The sequence below is a fragment of the Perca fluviatilis genome, chromosome 19 (genome assembly GCF_010015445.1).
Source record: "Perca fluviatilis chromosome 19, GENO_Pfluv_1.0, whole genome shotgun sequence".
Classification (NCBI taxonomy): Eukaryota; Metazoa; Chordata; class Actinopteri; order Perciformes; family Percidae; genus Perca; species Perca fluviatilis.
In genome coordinates, this window is record NC_053130.1 from 25,370,753 (window position 1) to 25,384,781 (window position 14,029).

Genomic DNA, 14,029 nt, shown 5'->3' on the forward strand with positions numbered 1-14,029 from the left:
AATAGAGAAGGGTGATTTTGAGAAATATACCTTAACAAAGAGAAGAATATCTTTAAGTGATTTTGCTATTATCCAGTTAAACTTTGTTTTAAATTTAGATCTGCAATTATTAAAAGCTAATGATTAGTCTGCACTTATTCTAAACACATGGGTAAATTAGGCCGACACTACAAAGGCAGTTCCTTCTCATTTGTGTCAAAGTAACAGGTGAAAGACACAATTATTTGGCAAAGCAAGCAAATTCTACTGCCACGTTTGGTGATTTAACTTATACAAGCATAATGTAACTAATTCATATTTTCTAATATTCTGTGTTCTTGTAGCCTGTGATTTTCCAAACCAAATGGAGATCATCTTGGAAAAGACAAGGCTGGGTGATCTGGAGGCCAGCCGGCTCTCTGGCAAATCTTTGAAATTCAGTTTTGAGATTCGTGTTTCCCGAGGGTCGCGCCTCTCAAATCTAGGGGATCTGTGTAACTGGACGCTAAACAAGCTTCATGAAATATTAACAACTGAGCTGGGTTCATACCAACAGGTCCCATGCCTACTCCACATGTTATCATTTCTGTTTGTCAAGCCCAAAAGACTGAAATGCAACACCTTGACCTTGATTTATTGTGTCCTGTAAAAAACAAGAACTAGATGTGCTGGCTTATGAAAGCTGGTGCCAAACTTCAGATTCTGTTTGACTACTAGTCACTCCGCACCCTGGAATCCTGTTCATACATATTAAAACACCTGAAATCTCCCAAATTGTGATTAATTCAAAAGAAAATTCTCCTTGAAAACTGAGGCTAGTTAATGTAAATAAAGTATGAACTAGTGCAAACGATAAATTGTACATTTGTAAACTGGATACATGTGTTGAATCCTTTCGATCTCAATAAATAAAAATGCTATTTCCCATTTACCTCCACCAAGAGTTCAATGTTTTCAGCTTGGTTTGTTTGTTGGCCCGTTTGTCTGTAAGCAGGATTACGAAAATAAACGACTTGCCTGATTTTCATGAAACTAGTTGGAAGGGCGTAGCATGGGACAAGGAGGAACCTATCAAATTTTGGAGCGGTTCCAAATCACGGAGCAGATGCACAAATTATTTTTCACTTTCGTAAACATGGTGAATTAGGGCGTTTGTGCTGCATTAATGTGGTGTCGGAATTATCAAAACAGTGAGCTCCCCACTGGGAAAATTCACACTGCGTTAACACTGTGACATAGAGCATGCCTTGGTGGAGGTCTGCGCTCTCCGAGTGCCCTTTTAGTTCTTATTTGACTTGCTTTAATTGCACAATAATATGTGCAAAAGGTCATCAGGGTTTGGTTGCTCTTTGAGTGACTGACAGAACTAATGGCGGCTGAGCTGCTAGGTAACATATGACTTCTATCTACACACACGGACCTATCACCATCTCTGTGTAAACATCTCCAACTCCTCTGCTGACATGTTGTCAACAAGGAGTGTGCTTCATACACTGCTGAACTACTACTGAGTCAACACGCTCAGTAGTAGCAGTGAGCAGAGAGGACACATGCTGTGGGGAGAGTTAACGTATTGTTTTCACTCATGGACAAAACACTTGGCAAAACCGATTTGGTCACACATACACAAAGTCCTTAAACACGTAGCTAACGAAGGTCCTGTTCTTTCTGAGATACACTATCTCTATTAAATGGGTCCATGGAGATAAAAGCAGAAAGAAAAAAAAAAAAAAAAAAAAAAAAAAAATTTTTGATGAATAAATTTGAGTGGTGCATAATTACACAGATCCATAGAAGTAAAAAAAAGAAAAGAAAAAAAAAAGCAAATCATCGATGTAGTCAATTCATGAATGAAGACACAGGCAAACAAGACATATGCTGAGTTTCAGAGGGATACGACATAGCGCATTGACAGCGGAGAAACTCGTTATTTTTTTTACTGGGATGGAATGACGTCCATGAACTGAGGTACACTTAGAAGAAGAGTTCACGCTGCACTCAGAATATTCAGATATCTGATTTCAGATTTCTGCTAACAGGACACGTTAGGATAGAAATAAAGAAAAAACACTGGAATTCTTTTCAGTGACTAATTTGGCTCAAAATTAGCACAATGATGAGTACGGTTCTGTATTTTCCTAATCCATATTTCGTAATATGCTGTGGAATTTCCTCTTTGTCAAATACTTAGTAAATTGTTGTTGTTTTTTTAAAGTCTGTTCTGACAGTGCTTTGTACTGCAAAATCTGATTGTCTATGTGTCTATATAGGGACACGCTTACTGTAAAGCAGTTGTTCATGTCACATGCTGTTCATTTTGAGGATTCAGTCAGCCAGACCTGTTTGTCAGACTAGAACATGTATGGAGTTTAACGTTCAGCTCCACTGTGTCAATACCTGCAGAGAATCTTCGCACTATTACAGTTACACAACACAGCTGCTCATACGCACTGATGTCACTGGACTAAGAAGTGGAAATAAGAAACCTTACTAAAATATTCCTCAACAATAGCATTACATTACAACCTGTTTTGTTAGTACACATCACTGACAATCTAAAGTACCTCATGGACTCAAACTACTCCAACATGATCATTCCTTAATGATTCACCTTTAAAGTCCTCCAATCAAAATGGCAAAGGCTACAATCTAACCTGACAACATGGTGATACAAATGACAGTGAAACACTGTTCAATAAACTATTCCTAACACCTCCATGCCGCATAATATGCATTCCATTAAGTGCATGGTCCTGATGTCACAGCCTCCTTGTAGGCATACAGAGTAGCCTGTAGTCTGCTATATGACTCACAATGACAACCGCGAATATAAGCCTAGCACTGCTACCTGACAACGTAAAGAAACAACCACACTAGAAAGGATTAGTCTTTTTAAAAAATGATACCAGGCACTATTAAAAAAAAAGGTGTAAAGTCAGAAAGCGTTTAATTCCCAGATTTGAGAATTTGGCTTTTATCCTGGGCATATCAGCTACACAGTGCGGCACCCATGGCGGGTCGCATTCCCACTGTATCAGTCTCAGTCTGTAGGCTACTGCAGCAACTGTCCCAAAGCCAGAGCGCCTCTCTGCTGAGATGCATCATCTTAAATTCACTGACTCGTAAAAGCACTTTTTCACACTTAATCTTGACTTAGTGATGAATATGAAATACATAAAGCGGCTCTAGTTTTTGCATCATCAATAACACAAAGTTAGCGGTTATGATGCCAATGTAAAAAATAAAAAATAAATAAAGGAAAAAAAGGTATAGGCTTGGAATAATAATAATAATAATAAATCTCCAGAAAACATTTAAGAGTCACAGCAGCAGTGATCCAGAGCAGGAACATGCTTACCTCAGTGTGGTGGTAATCCAGTGTTATGCTCTCTGCTGCAGACACACTTCACTGAGCTGTGTGCGCCGACGGCTGCTCTCCACCAGCGTCCTGTCAGCGCTTCACACTCAACCGGCCTCAGCTACGTCTACACCGCCGCACAACACAACCGTCGAGCACCGGGGGCTGGGCCATCGTCCCTTCGCCATAAAAGCCTGGACTCAGTCACTTCATAATTAGTCTATATCCTTGACGTTCCACTTCCGAAGTAAATGTTGACGTTGCAGACACATTAAAATGCAGTTCCCATTAATAGATAGATGCGTTGGCCAATTGGAGGCAGCTGAACAACATATATCATTAACGTTACCTTAGCTAGTTGAAAAAGGAGGTTGCGCTTCAACATGGAGATTCTCGGTTGAGTGCTTCCAAAAGGTGAAGAAAAGGTAGCACATCTCAAGTTTCCAAGTTAAGGATGACAAATTATGCTGTTATTTCACTTGTTAAACTAGGCTTACATCACAATATATCACAATATACCACAACCTTCTAAATAGTAAGATTCAATTTAGTGACATCATTAACTAAAAAATTGTATGGCTACCATGTTAGCAAACATTTAGCTAACGTTACACATTCAGGGAACCGGAATGATTATAAGTACTATTAAGAGTCCTGTTTTAAACCACTTGAAGTCATACTCACCCTCATATGAGCTCTTTTTTCGTCGCTATCAACACCTAAGAAAAATATCTGGCTCTTTATACACTAAATGTTCCACTATGTTTACTAGCTAGTTGCTAACTGTCTGTGATTTTGTGCTGGGCAGGTAAGGTTAGCTAGCCTACAGTAGGTTTTTAACATAGATATATGATATATATATATATATATATATATACACTATGGGTTTTTAAGAGCTTTGTTCCCCCCCAAAAAAAACAGCTGCCTGTTGCGGCGAAAAACAGGGATGATAAAGTGAGACTGAACCCAAATCTGCATTATTATAAGCCACAAATCTATACAGTGAATGATAAAATAAATCTTTCATTTTGATGCTGTGTATTTATCAGCAAAGGTTTTACTTTGAAAGTGTTGACCAGAAGCTGTAGCGGGCTAACACTCCCTCACACTTTACATGTGGCTCTCCTCCCAGAACTTTAGAGGGGACCGTTTTGGCAGTCAAGATTCATTTATATTCATAACAGTGAAGTCATGTGTAATTTCATTAAACTGCTGCATGCTTAATGAAAGAAAATCAACCAACTTGGAAAAAGTTTTCACATACAGATCCAAACAGAATATGGAGCGCCATCAAGTGGCCAAACCTCATATTGCACAAGAAATAAATCAATACTGGTTGTAAAGGAGCCAATTAAAATAGGAACACATTTAAGTGTATAAAGGAACGCATTTTTATATTTTATTATAAAATTCAGAAGTTACTTAAAGTCTAATATACAACAAAACAGAATTCCTAAAGGTTAATTTATCATCCTTGCATGAAGATATACAAATATCAGAACCAAATTGTAAGTCTTTATATACCTTTGTTTAAGGTAAAATAAGTACAATAAAAAGGAATATCATATACTGAACAGCATTAACAGTAAACACGAGACCCACTGCCCACCATGATTACATATCATAATTAATATTTCAATTCAAAACCAATTATTCCCTAACACATTTAACTTAAGACTTATAACAAAGAGAACTACAATACTATAATGACTTTTTATTATATTATATTATATTATATATATATATATATATATATATGTTATTATACTTTATAATTGCCACAGTTAAATCTTTATATGTTCCAGGGTTATTACAGGTCAAGGTTTTCACAATAAAACCACACCTACACACACACACCTACACGCACACACCTACACAAACACACTTACACGCACACACCTACACGCACACACACCTACACACACACACACACACACACACACACAAAACACACAGAAATATTATGGGAACTGAATTACTCTGTTAGGGACACTGATAGATACAATTAATAAAAGGAAAACACACATAAAATGAAAAAAAAACTGTCTCTCTGTGTGTATTCATCTTGCTTAATCCTGTTTTTGTAACTCTTCCATCCCTCTTAAAATACTCCTAACTTTAGAAACTTAACCCAGCAACCCAGTGTCGATCACCGCGTGCGGCGAGGTATGGGAGGTGCTGCTGAGTTTGTGTGTCTCTGAGTAGGTCTTTGAGGAAGTGCTCGAGTCGGGCAGGATGAGTAGCGCTCATTCATCTTCTCTGGCACCCTACAAGAAACAGTATGTAGTAATACACAGTGAATTATGGGTAAACTGTCACCTCCAAATCATGATCATCAACAACAAAACATAGCAGAAGCAATAATCACATATACATCCAGACTTTAAAACTAGTGTTTCATGTAGTATACTGTGCCATTTCTTTATCCCAGAAATTCACACTAAACAATTCAAACTTTACTAAATCCTTGGTAAACAAATAATTGGATTATTCACTGGTTATGTGTGTGATTGTGATAACAATGTGTCACAAATAAAAAGGTTGTAATGTTTTTAATGCTTTATTAAGCCGACTATTTCACCCATATAAGTCATTGCAATAGAACAGAAATGCTAAACACTGTAAAACCTAGAAATACAGATACTTTATCTTCCATTCACATTCTGAGAGGGAGACTGTGCAGTCTCTACAAACAAATGTGTTCTGTCAGCTTTCACATCCATTTGAACAAATCTAAGAGTTTGTACTGAAATCAATATAATACATTAATTTCCAATTTTAAAAGGTAGCTTAAGCACAACAAATCACATGAATTCCACTCACGTCAAAAGCTCAAATGGTGGTTAGCTACCCTACTAAGCTAGTTAGCTTCAGGAGTTTAATTGTGGGGTTTTCTAAATCATCAAATCGGATTAGTTACTGCCTTATTTAGTTATGTGGAGTAACAAACTGAGTAACCAAGATGTCCATTAATCAAAATTGACATTTTTCAAATTACAGATAGTGTAGGGGGAAATCTGTAAATGGAGCTGTAGTTTTAGCTACAGTAAGCTAGCAGTGGCTATCTCACCAGCTAGCTCTCACTTCATACAGTTCTTGTTTTGTCTAGTTGGCTGTTCTGAGGGCTTGTGTGATGACGAGTTCTTCCGTCCACAGATTACCTAACCTGAGCGCAGTTACTGTGGTTTGGTTTTTAGTTCTGTTTTGTAGTAACTGAACATTACTGTTTTCGCAGATATTATGCATTCCTATGGCATACTAATTTTCAAAAAGACAAAGATTCTAGTCAATCATCTTAAATAAACATGTCATTACGGCATTTTGCCTTTGTAGGGCAACGTACTGACCCAATAATCTGAATCTCCTTTGGCACATGAAAAGGTATATCATACTCGTGTCATATTGTGTCGCGTCACGTTGGATATCCTATCGTATCGGTTGTTTGGTATCATACGTTATCGGTCACGCTGTGCTGCGTTTATTTACTCGTTGTGTATAATATTGTATCCCATCACAGCATCTTTTAATTCTATCACGTTACACTTGGCATGTTGTTCCTAACTGTGCAGCTGAGAAAATGAATGAGGCAAACAAAAACACCCCAAATCCCCTCAATCACTCCATCATCAGTGTGAACTTTCAGCTGAACTCTAGTTCATCCACACAGTCTCAACAAAAATCTATAGAACACACACCCACTCAGTTTTACCACACTACAGTATTTGCAGCACCTCAAACTTTCTTGCCATGGTGTAATGTAGGTGTTCATTTCCCTTTGTCATTATTATGACCCCTTACATTTATTAAAGAAACAGTACTAAGTTATGATAGGTTTAGAGACAGAAAACAAGTAAGATTCTTCATGCACAAATGGCAACATGAACAAGAAAGACGATATATAAAGTAGCCTACGTTATAATACAATAGATCAAATATGTTCAGTAGTTGAAGAAAATAAGATAACATGATCAGACTGCAGAGTTTCTGAAAGTTACAGGAATTCAGTGCAGTTATAGTTAACAATCAAACCACTTTTAGGGTCACTTTGATCTGAGCTTTCATTTTAAAATGTTCTCAGCATGTGCTTTCTCGCCTCTGTGTAGATATTTATATTTTTACACAGAATCAACATCAACGCCTTCGCTGCTTTTTCACTTTTGGCTTCCTCCCCGCACAGCTGTGAATCATTGGTGGGCGAGCATTTCCTCTCTCAGTCATCACTGCCTGTAGATTCATTATTGGCCTCTGTTTGTTTCCGTCACACGTCCACACACTATTAGAATTGCTATTAGGCATTGCATAGTTGCAATACGATACATTTGCTACTTCGTATTGTTTTATATACAATTGTATTGAACTATATTGTATTGTTCTGCATTGTAACATCAGTAAACTCAATCAGTGGTCTTGAAACTGACCTTCCTGGGAACCGTGGAGGAATCCTGGGTGGAGCAGTGAGGGATGCGGCTTCAGAATGCCGTGGAGGTCGTGGTGGAGGAGGGACACCTTCTATCGTGTCCTTTTGGGAAAAAAAACAACAAAACAAATCAAATTTATACTGTGACGACACCAAAAACACATTTTGACAAACCCAACATTCCACTTTGCTCCACATCTGAAACAAAGCCAGTAAAATCAATTACTGGATCAACGGAAACCTACTTCTTAATCCACAACTTTGTTGATAATTGATGAATTGCCTAAGTAATATTTCAAGCAGAAAAGCCAAACACTCTCTAGTTTTAGCTTCAAAGGTGTGAGTAGTTGCTGCATTACTTGATCTTGTGTGACACTAAGCTGAAAATCCTTTGGTATTAGACTGATGGTTGGACCAAAACGGGCAGTTTGAAGGTATCACCTTGGGCTTTAGGGAAATTTTGACCAAATGCTTAATCGATTAATCAAAAAATTACTAAACATGAATCAATAAAGAAAATAGTTGTTAGTTGCAGGGGTATCTACCTTCGTCAGATTTAAGACTCTTAGGATATGAGTAGGGGTTTCCATAAGAGTGTCAAAAGAAAGCATCACAGTTCTGACTACACTATGACAAGTGATTCCTGAGAAACCATTGAGCACTAAGTGCAAAACAATGAGTGCCAAACAAGAAAACAAGAAGAGAAACATGGATCCTGCAGTTTGAGTCTTTTCAAAACCTTTAAACTATAAGTAGATCTTTACTTGTAAGTATTTTAGGAACTGAAGTAGCCGGTGACTACAGAATGAAACTCAACACGAGACTCTTTGTCTGTCATGCGTGTCAAGTGCAGGACCACAAGAGAAAGTGAAGGATCCGTTTGGTTAGACAGTAATGCAGCAATAACAGGCTGATGTTAAAAAGGAGTTAAGTCTATGTGAAGATTGTTGTACAAAATGTTGTTATTTCGGGATCACCTCAAATTCAGGCTCTGTCCCGCTGCTGTAGCTAATGGTGCTGTGAGTGCTGAGTCTGTTGCTCTCAGTACCTGAAGGAAAGAAAAAACGGTTAAAGAAAAGACAGGATTTCAAGTTTGTGAGAGGTTCGTGCTTGTGGTGAATTGTGGCGTAAGACCACTTTGCCAAATGTGGACTTTTTTTTTTTATTTTTGAGTCTCACAACAAAGACGTTACAGTTGTATAACATGACTGCAGGGAGAGATATCATAGCGAGATTAAACAGAGAACCATGAGAATCATGAGGCTGTCTGCAAATTCTTCAAACTTCTCAACATATCATGCATACGCATTTGAACGCATGGTGTTTGTGCTTTTCCAATATTTATATGCACTTTCTGAAAATGATACGAAGTACAGGAAATTAAAGTAATAGTTATTTCATAAAACCTACATATATAACCCACAATGCATACTAAAGAGCAGTTCAATGTCCGAACTATTCTAAGATAGCTTGCTTGAAAACAACATAAACATAAAAGGAGTAGTGAAAACTCCAACAAAAACAACAAATATAACTTAAACATGCAATGACTGTTAAGGATTGATTAATTATCTGATGAGAGGCTGCCAGATCTTCTTAAAAGTCGGTCTTTAACAAACTGGGCTTATTTGTTAAACAGTAATCTGACTTTTTTTTTTTTTTTTTTAATTAGGCTGTAAGAGAGGGATTGTTGTATATCTCAAAGTGTAATCTGAGACAACTCACACTTTTAAAATACAGTATGGGCCAATATAAGCATTTCAGGGACATTTTAAAATGTCAGACCAGTTTTCTTTTAAAGGGCAAAACATTCAAGTTAATCTGAGACAATGGTTCCTCTGGGATTTGTTTTACCTGTTCTTTCTCCCATATGAGCTCATTTGCATTCAGAGGGAGGGTTAACAGATCTTAACATCTCAAATACATCATAGAAATAGGGCACCACCAATTATAGCAGGACTCGTTTGTAAGTCAGGACATCTGTCAAGATCAGAGGCTGAACCATTTCTATAAAATTGACGATGTCGTTTCTTATTCGCAGGAATCTATGTTTATTCTTGGAACTGAGAAACAGCCCTATCAGGTTCAGGTCCCCAAACAGAATAAGGAAGCTATGGCTTGTTTAGTGTTGTGAAACACACTGTTATGAGAAATGTAAAAGAGGCAAACCAAAACGGTCTCTGACTCGTAATGAGATGGCCACCATTATCATGACTATTACCATTTCCTTTAGAAAAGGGTAGGCACTCTCAAACGTTCTTTACCTCCTGCAATATATTATTTTGTATGAAGTCAGAAGAAATGTATTTATTGACAAACAGCGCTCTAGTACCTATATGAAAAAAAACATTCCTGAGTCAAGACCCTTCACTCTACTACTTAATGTAGTTTTGGATTATTCCACTGTTATACCATTATACACATTTTACATCCTGCTACCCAAGATGCAACTGAAACAAAGAGGAAGATTCATAAAAAACTTCAACAGCTGCAAATGTTGCTGCTACTCTATCCGTAAAGTGTCTCGAGATAACTCGTGTTATGATTTGATACTATAAATAAAATTGAAATTGAATTGCTTCCAATATTACCACTGCCCCCAACTTCCACTATGTGAGTGAGTATTATTTTCTCCTCCTGCATCCTTTCTAAGTTTCTTTGTCTTATGGCTGCTACAGTAGTCCCTCCTTACTTTTTTTTTTTTTTAGTGCTAACTAATGAGACACATAAAATTATGGACTGTCATAAACAGCTATTTCCTTTGCCCGCTTGCCTGGGTTATGTGGGGTTAGGACCCTAAACAGCAAGCAGGTGCAAGAGCCTACATGGCCTCTGACGTACAGTACATGTAATTGGAAAGTGGGAAGAAAGCCACGCAAACACAAGAAGAAAGAGCTGAGAACCTACACTTTGGTCCTTGTTTAGTTACAGTTCTGACCACTGACCAGTGTTTTTTTTTGGGGGGGTGTTTTTAAACCTTTATTTATTCAGGGAAGGTTCACTGAGAGGCAACCTCTCTTTTGCCCTGATCACATTCACACGGTTACACATTCATACCTGGAAGCTGCCCGGTACAACCACAGTCTGATCTGCTGGCCACTGAGCAGCAACGACAACAAAAAACCATTAGGACTCACTGGAGGTGCTGGACGTGCTACCGGTCTTCCAGGTGCCTCTCTGGATACTCTGAGTCACTGGAGGAGGGGCCGCCACTACTCTGGGAGCGGGCTCATACACAGAGCACTCTAACGTCACATTAGAGCCCCAGTATAAGTTCCTCTGCAGCGGAGCACTTATCTCATAATCTTAAAAGGGGGGAGACCACATCAAATATATATTATTAATATTTTTTCCAACAACAGGATGTGTATTTCCGCTATATGCTGCCCATAATTTAATCCTTTCTTAACTGTAATATACGTTTAAAGACTGTTCATTGTGGAGATATATTTAAGCTGCATTAGACCCATTTGATTCATAATAAATAAATATTTCAATGATAAATAGTCAAAATATTCTACCAAGCTCCTTTCCTGTCTTCTCTCTCTCTTTGTGACGTCTGGTGATGCTTTCTCGTAATCTCTTTAGATTTTCCTGAAGGACAACAAAAACAGCACACACATACGTTAGATCCATTTCCTGACCACGAATCAGCACCTGACAGACCATAACGTTTGTATAGTTGATCCACCTGCTGATAGCGTATGGAGCTGGACCTCCGCTCATGGTCAAACTGCCAGGCCTTGAACTCTTGGACAGCTTCGTCCACGGTAATTTCCCCCACCTTGACCCTCTCCTGCAGAGATATGAGCTGTCTCTGTCCAGGTGTCTTCATCCCAGCGTAGGGGTCATAAACAGGAGAGAGGGGGCGCGACACAGACTGAGCTGGATGGGCGGAAAAGTTTGTCATTTAACAAAAACAGAGGAGGTATCATATATCGTGAAATGTTCCACTTTGCATTATGCCATGCCTAGTAACTACAAAAAGACAACGTGAAGTCAAAATAAAAGGCTGTTTTCTTTTGGGATTGTTTTAAGTTGTACAACGGTTTCTTGTAGAAAGCTGATGTGCTTATCGGTAGAACTAAGCTCCTCGGTTCAATAGGCAGAGTCAAAGAAGCACTGATGTGTGAAGCACAGTATTTAAAAATCTATCTGACATATTCATATGACAGAAATGAGCCTAAATAGCCTACTGAAATAACTACAGTATAGTATATTGTATAGTGGCTAGCAAAAACAATTTGAATTCAGAACCTAAAGGGTATGTCCGCTAAAACAAAATTTTAATTAGTGCTCATAGTATCTCCTCTCTTACATTAGTTGCACAGCAAATGCAAAAGGCAACATTTTATTTTCATTCATTGTTTATAAGAAATGAGGTGAACGTGCAAAAAAGGCCCACATGCAATTAAAAATGTTGAAAAACTTAAACCTAGGAGTTAATAACAAATGATTACCGAGTCGACCGTTCTCTGGGATATGTTTTCATGCTAATCGTTTTAGCCCAAACCACTAATTAGCTTATAACGCCGTCGTCGGGGCACGAGGAAAGTAAAAAGAAATGATCGTTATCGGGCCCCCTCCGAAAAGCTTTTAGTAGCTTATTTGGGTTTCCCCATTTCACGCGGCTTATATATGATCATTGTACCTTGTGGGATTGTGTTTGATGATACATTGATGACGTGTGAAATAAACGTGGTTATTATTATAAAAAAAAAAAAACTATTTCTATACCACTAACAAGACTCAAAATAGCCGTGTTTGAGCTATGTTACTGGTCGCGACTGTTTTCCCAAGATGGCGCCCGCCTGTATACGTGAACGGTACTGTCTTTATAATCTATCTTTTTAATAAACTGTCAAAGTTTAAAACCTTTACAAAGTTCTCAATGCTTCGGTTTACATGTAGGGACCCTCATTATGCTACCGTGGAAGTGTGGTGCTATTTTGAGCCTTGTTAGTGGTATAGAAATAGCTATTTCTTTTTACTTTCCTCGTGCCCCGACGAATAGCGTTATTAGCTAATTAGCGGTTTGGGCTAAACCTGGTCACATTCGATTTGCATGAAAACATATCCCAGAGAACGGTCGACTCTGTTATCATTTGTTATCAACCCCTAGGTTCATTTTGTGCCGGATTTCTCCTTTAAATACGGAGGAGGGTCTGGCTACTCCACATAGCATTCCGGGATGGGAGAAAAACGTGCTCTGGTTTATTGGCATTTCTTTAAACCAATCACAATCGTCTTGGGTGGCGCCAAGCGCCGAGCGGAGCAACAGTGCCTCTGCAAAATAGTCTCCGGAAGGAACTTGTTTTGGTGGAACACGTGTAGGTTCAAAAGTTGTTTCAGTCGTCCAACAGAAAACTCAGATTGGACAGATAGTCTAGCTAGCTGTCTGGATTTACCCTGCAGAGATCTGAGGAGCAGTTAACCATTGTCCTCAGAAATCCACCGGAGTTTAAAATGTCAACACAAGGAAAGCCCAAGGTAACGGATATCCGGCCTAAATGAATGAAATCTGGCGGAATTTCCGTCGGCAACAAAGCAATCCCGGAAGTGGAACGTTGTGGACATAGACTATAGTTAAATTAAATTAAATTAAATAAAATTAAATTAAATGATATACTAAATTAAATGATATACTGCTGGGTAGTTCAACTTATAATATCATATCATAATGTATTAGTTGATTTATATTTTGTATTTATAATCTGAATATGTAAAGCAACTAGAAACCAAAGCTGTTGGACAAATATAGAGGAGTAAAAAGTACAACTTTGCCTCCAAAATCCAGTGAAGTATAAAGTAACATACTATGGAAATACTGAAGTGAAGTAAAGGTACCTCAAATTTGTACAGAAGTACGTACCTACATTCCACTACTGATTTGACAGAGTTAAGATTTAAGGATTGTGTATACCATACGTACTCTCACGAGTGATTTATGAACAAACACACTGAAGTACTGAATGTAACATTGGTGTCATTGGAATATCATAGGTAATGTTGACAAATCAACTCATGCTTTTGTAAAGTAACAAGTTCTAGGCCTCTTCCATTAACCTTTTTAGTATTTTACAAAATCCCCCAAAAATGTTTGGCTCCTTCCTTATTGAGGTTGAACGCAACCAAGGAGATTAATAACAGTTTTACAATGATCTTATCAACTTGAAATGTAAAAACAGACTTGAGAACAGAAAAGAATACCTGCAGGATATCCCATTTCCATGGTTTTACTCTGGAACGTAGCTTTATCTGAAAATACTGTCAGA

General features: G+C 38.0%; 2 protein-coding genes across 12 annotated transcripts in view; both read right to left on the minus strand.

Moving 5' to 3' along the window:
- Window positions 1-3,492, minus strand: part of LOC120547752 (sorbin and SH3 domain-containing protein 1) — a 44,747-nt gene extending 41,255 nt beyond the window's left edge. For all 9 annotated transcript variants that reach the window (XM_039783396.1, XM_039783398.1, XM_039783395.1 and 6 more), the window contains exon 1: window positions 3,338-3,492. The gene's annotated coding sequence lies outside the window, so the exon portion shown is untranslated. The remainder of the gene's footprint in view (window positions 1-3,337) is intronic.
- A 1,347-nt stretch (window positions 3,493-4,839) lies between these two features.
- pik3ap1 (phosphoinositide-3-kinase adaptor protein 1) overlaps window positions 4,840-14,029 on the minus strand; it is a 38,255-nt gene continuing 29,065 nt past the window's right edge. For all 3 annotated transcript variants that reach the window (XM_039784414.1, XM_039784413.1, XM_039784412.1), the window contains exons 11-17: window positions 13,965-14,021; window positions 11,446-11,639; window positions 11,276-11,348; window positions 10,892-11,059; window positions 8,732-8,802; window positions 7,756-7,856; window positions 4,840-5,604 (exon numbers count right to left, since the gene is read on the minus strand). In XM_039784414.1, coding sequence (XP_039640348.1) covers window positions 5,487-5,604; window positions 7,756-7,856; window positions 8,732-8,802; window positions 10,892-11,059; window positions 11,276-11,348; window positions 11,446-11,639; window positions 13,965-14,021 — 782 coding nt within the window. In that variant the 3' untranslated portion in view covers window positions 4,840-5,486. The remainder of the gene's footprint in view (window positions 5,605-7,755; window positions 7,857-8,731; window positions 8,803-10,891; window positions 11,060-11,275; window positions 11,349-11,445; window positions 11,640-13,964; window positions 14,022-14,029) is intronic.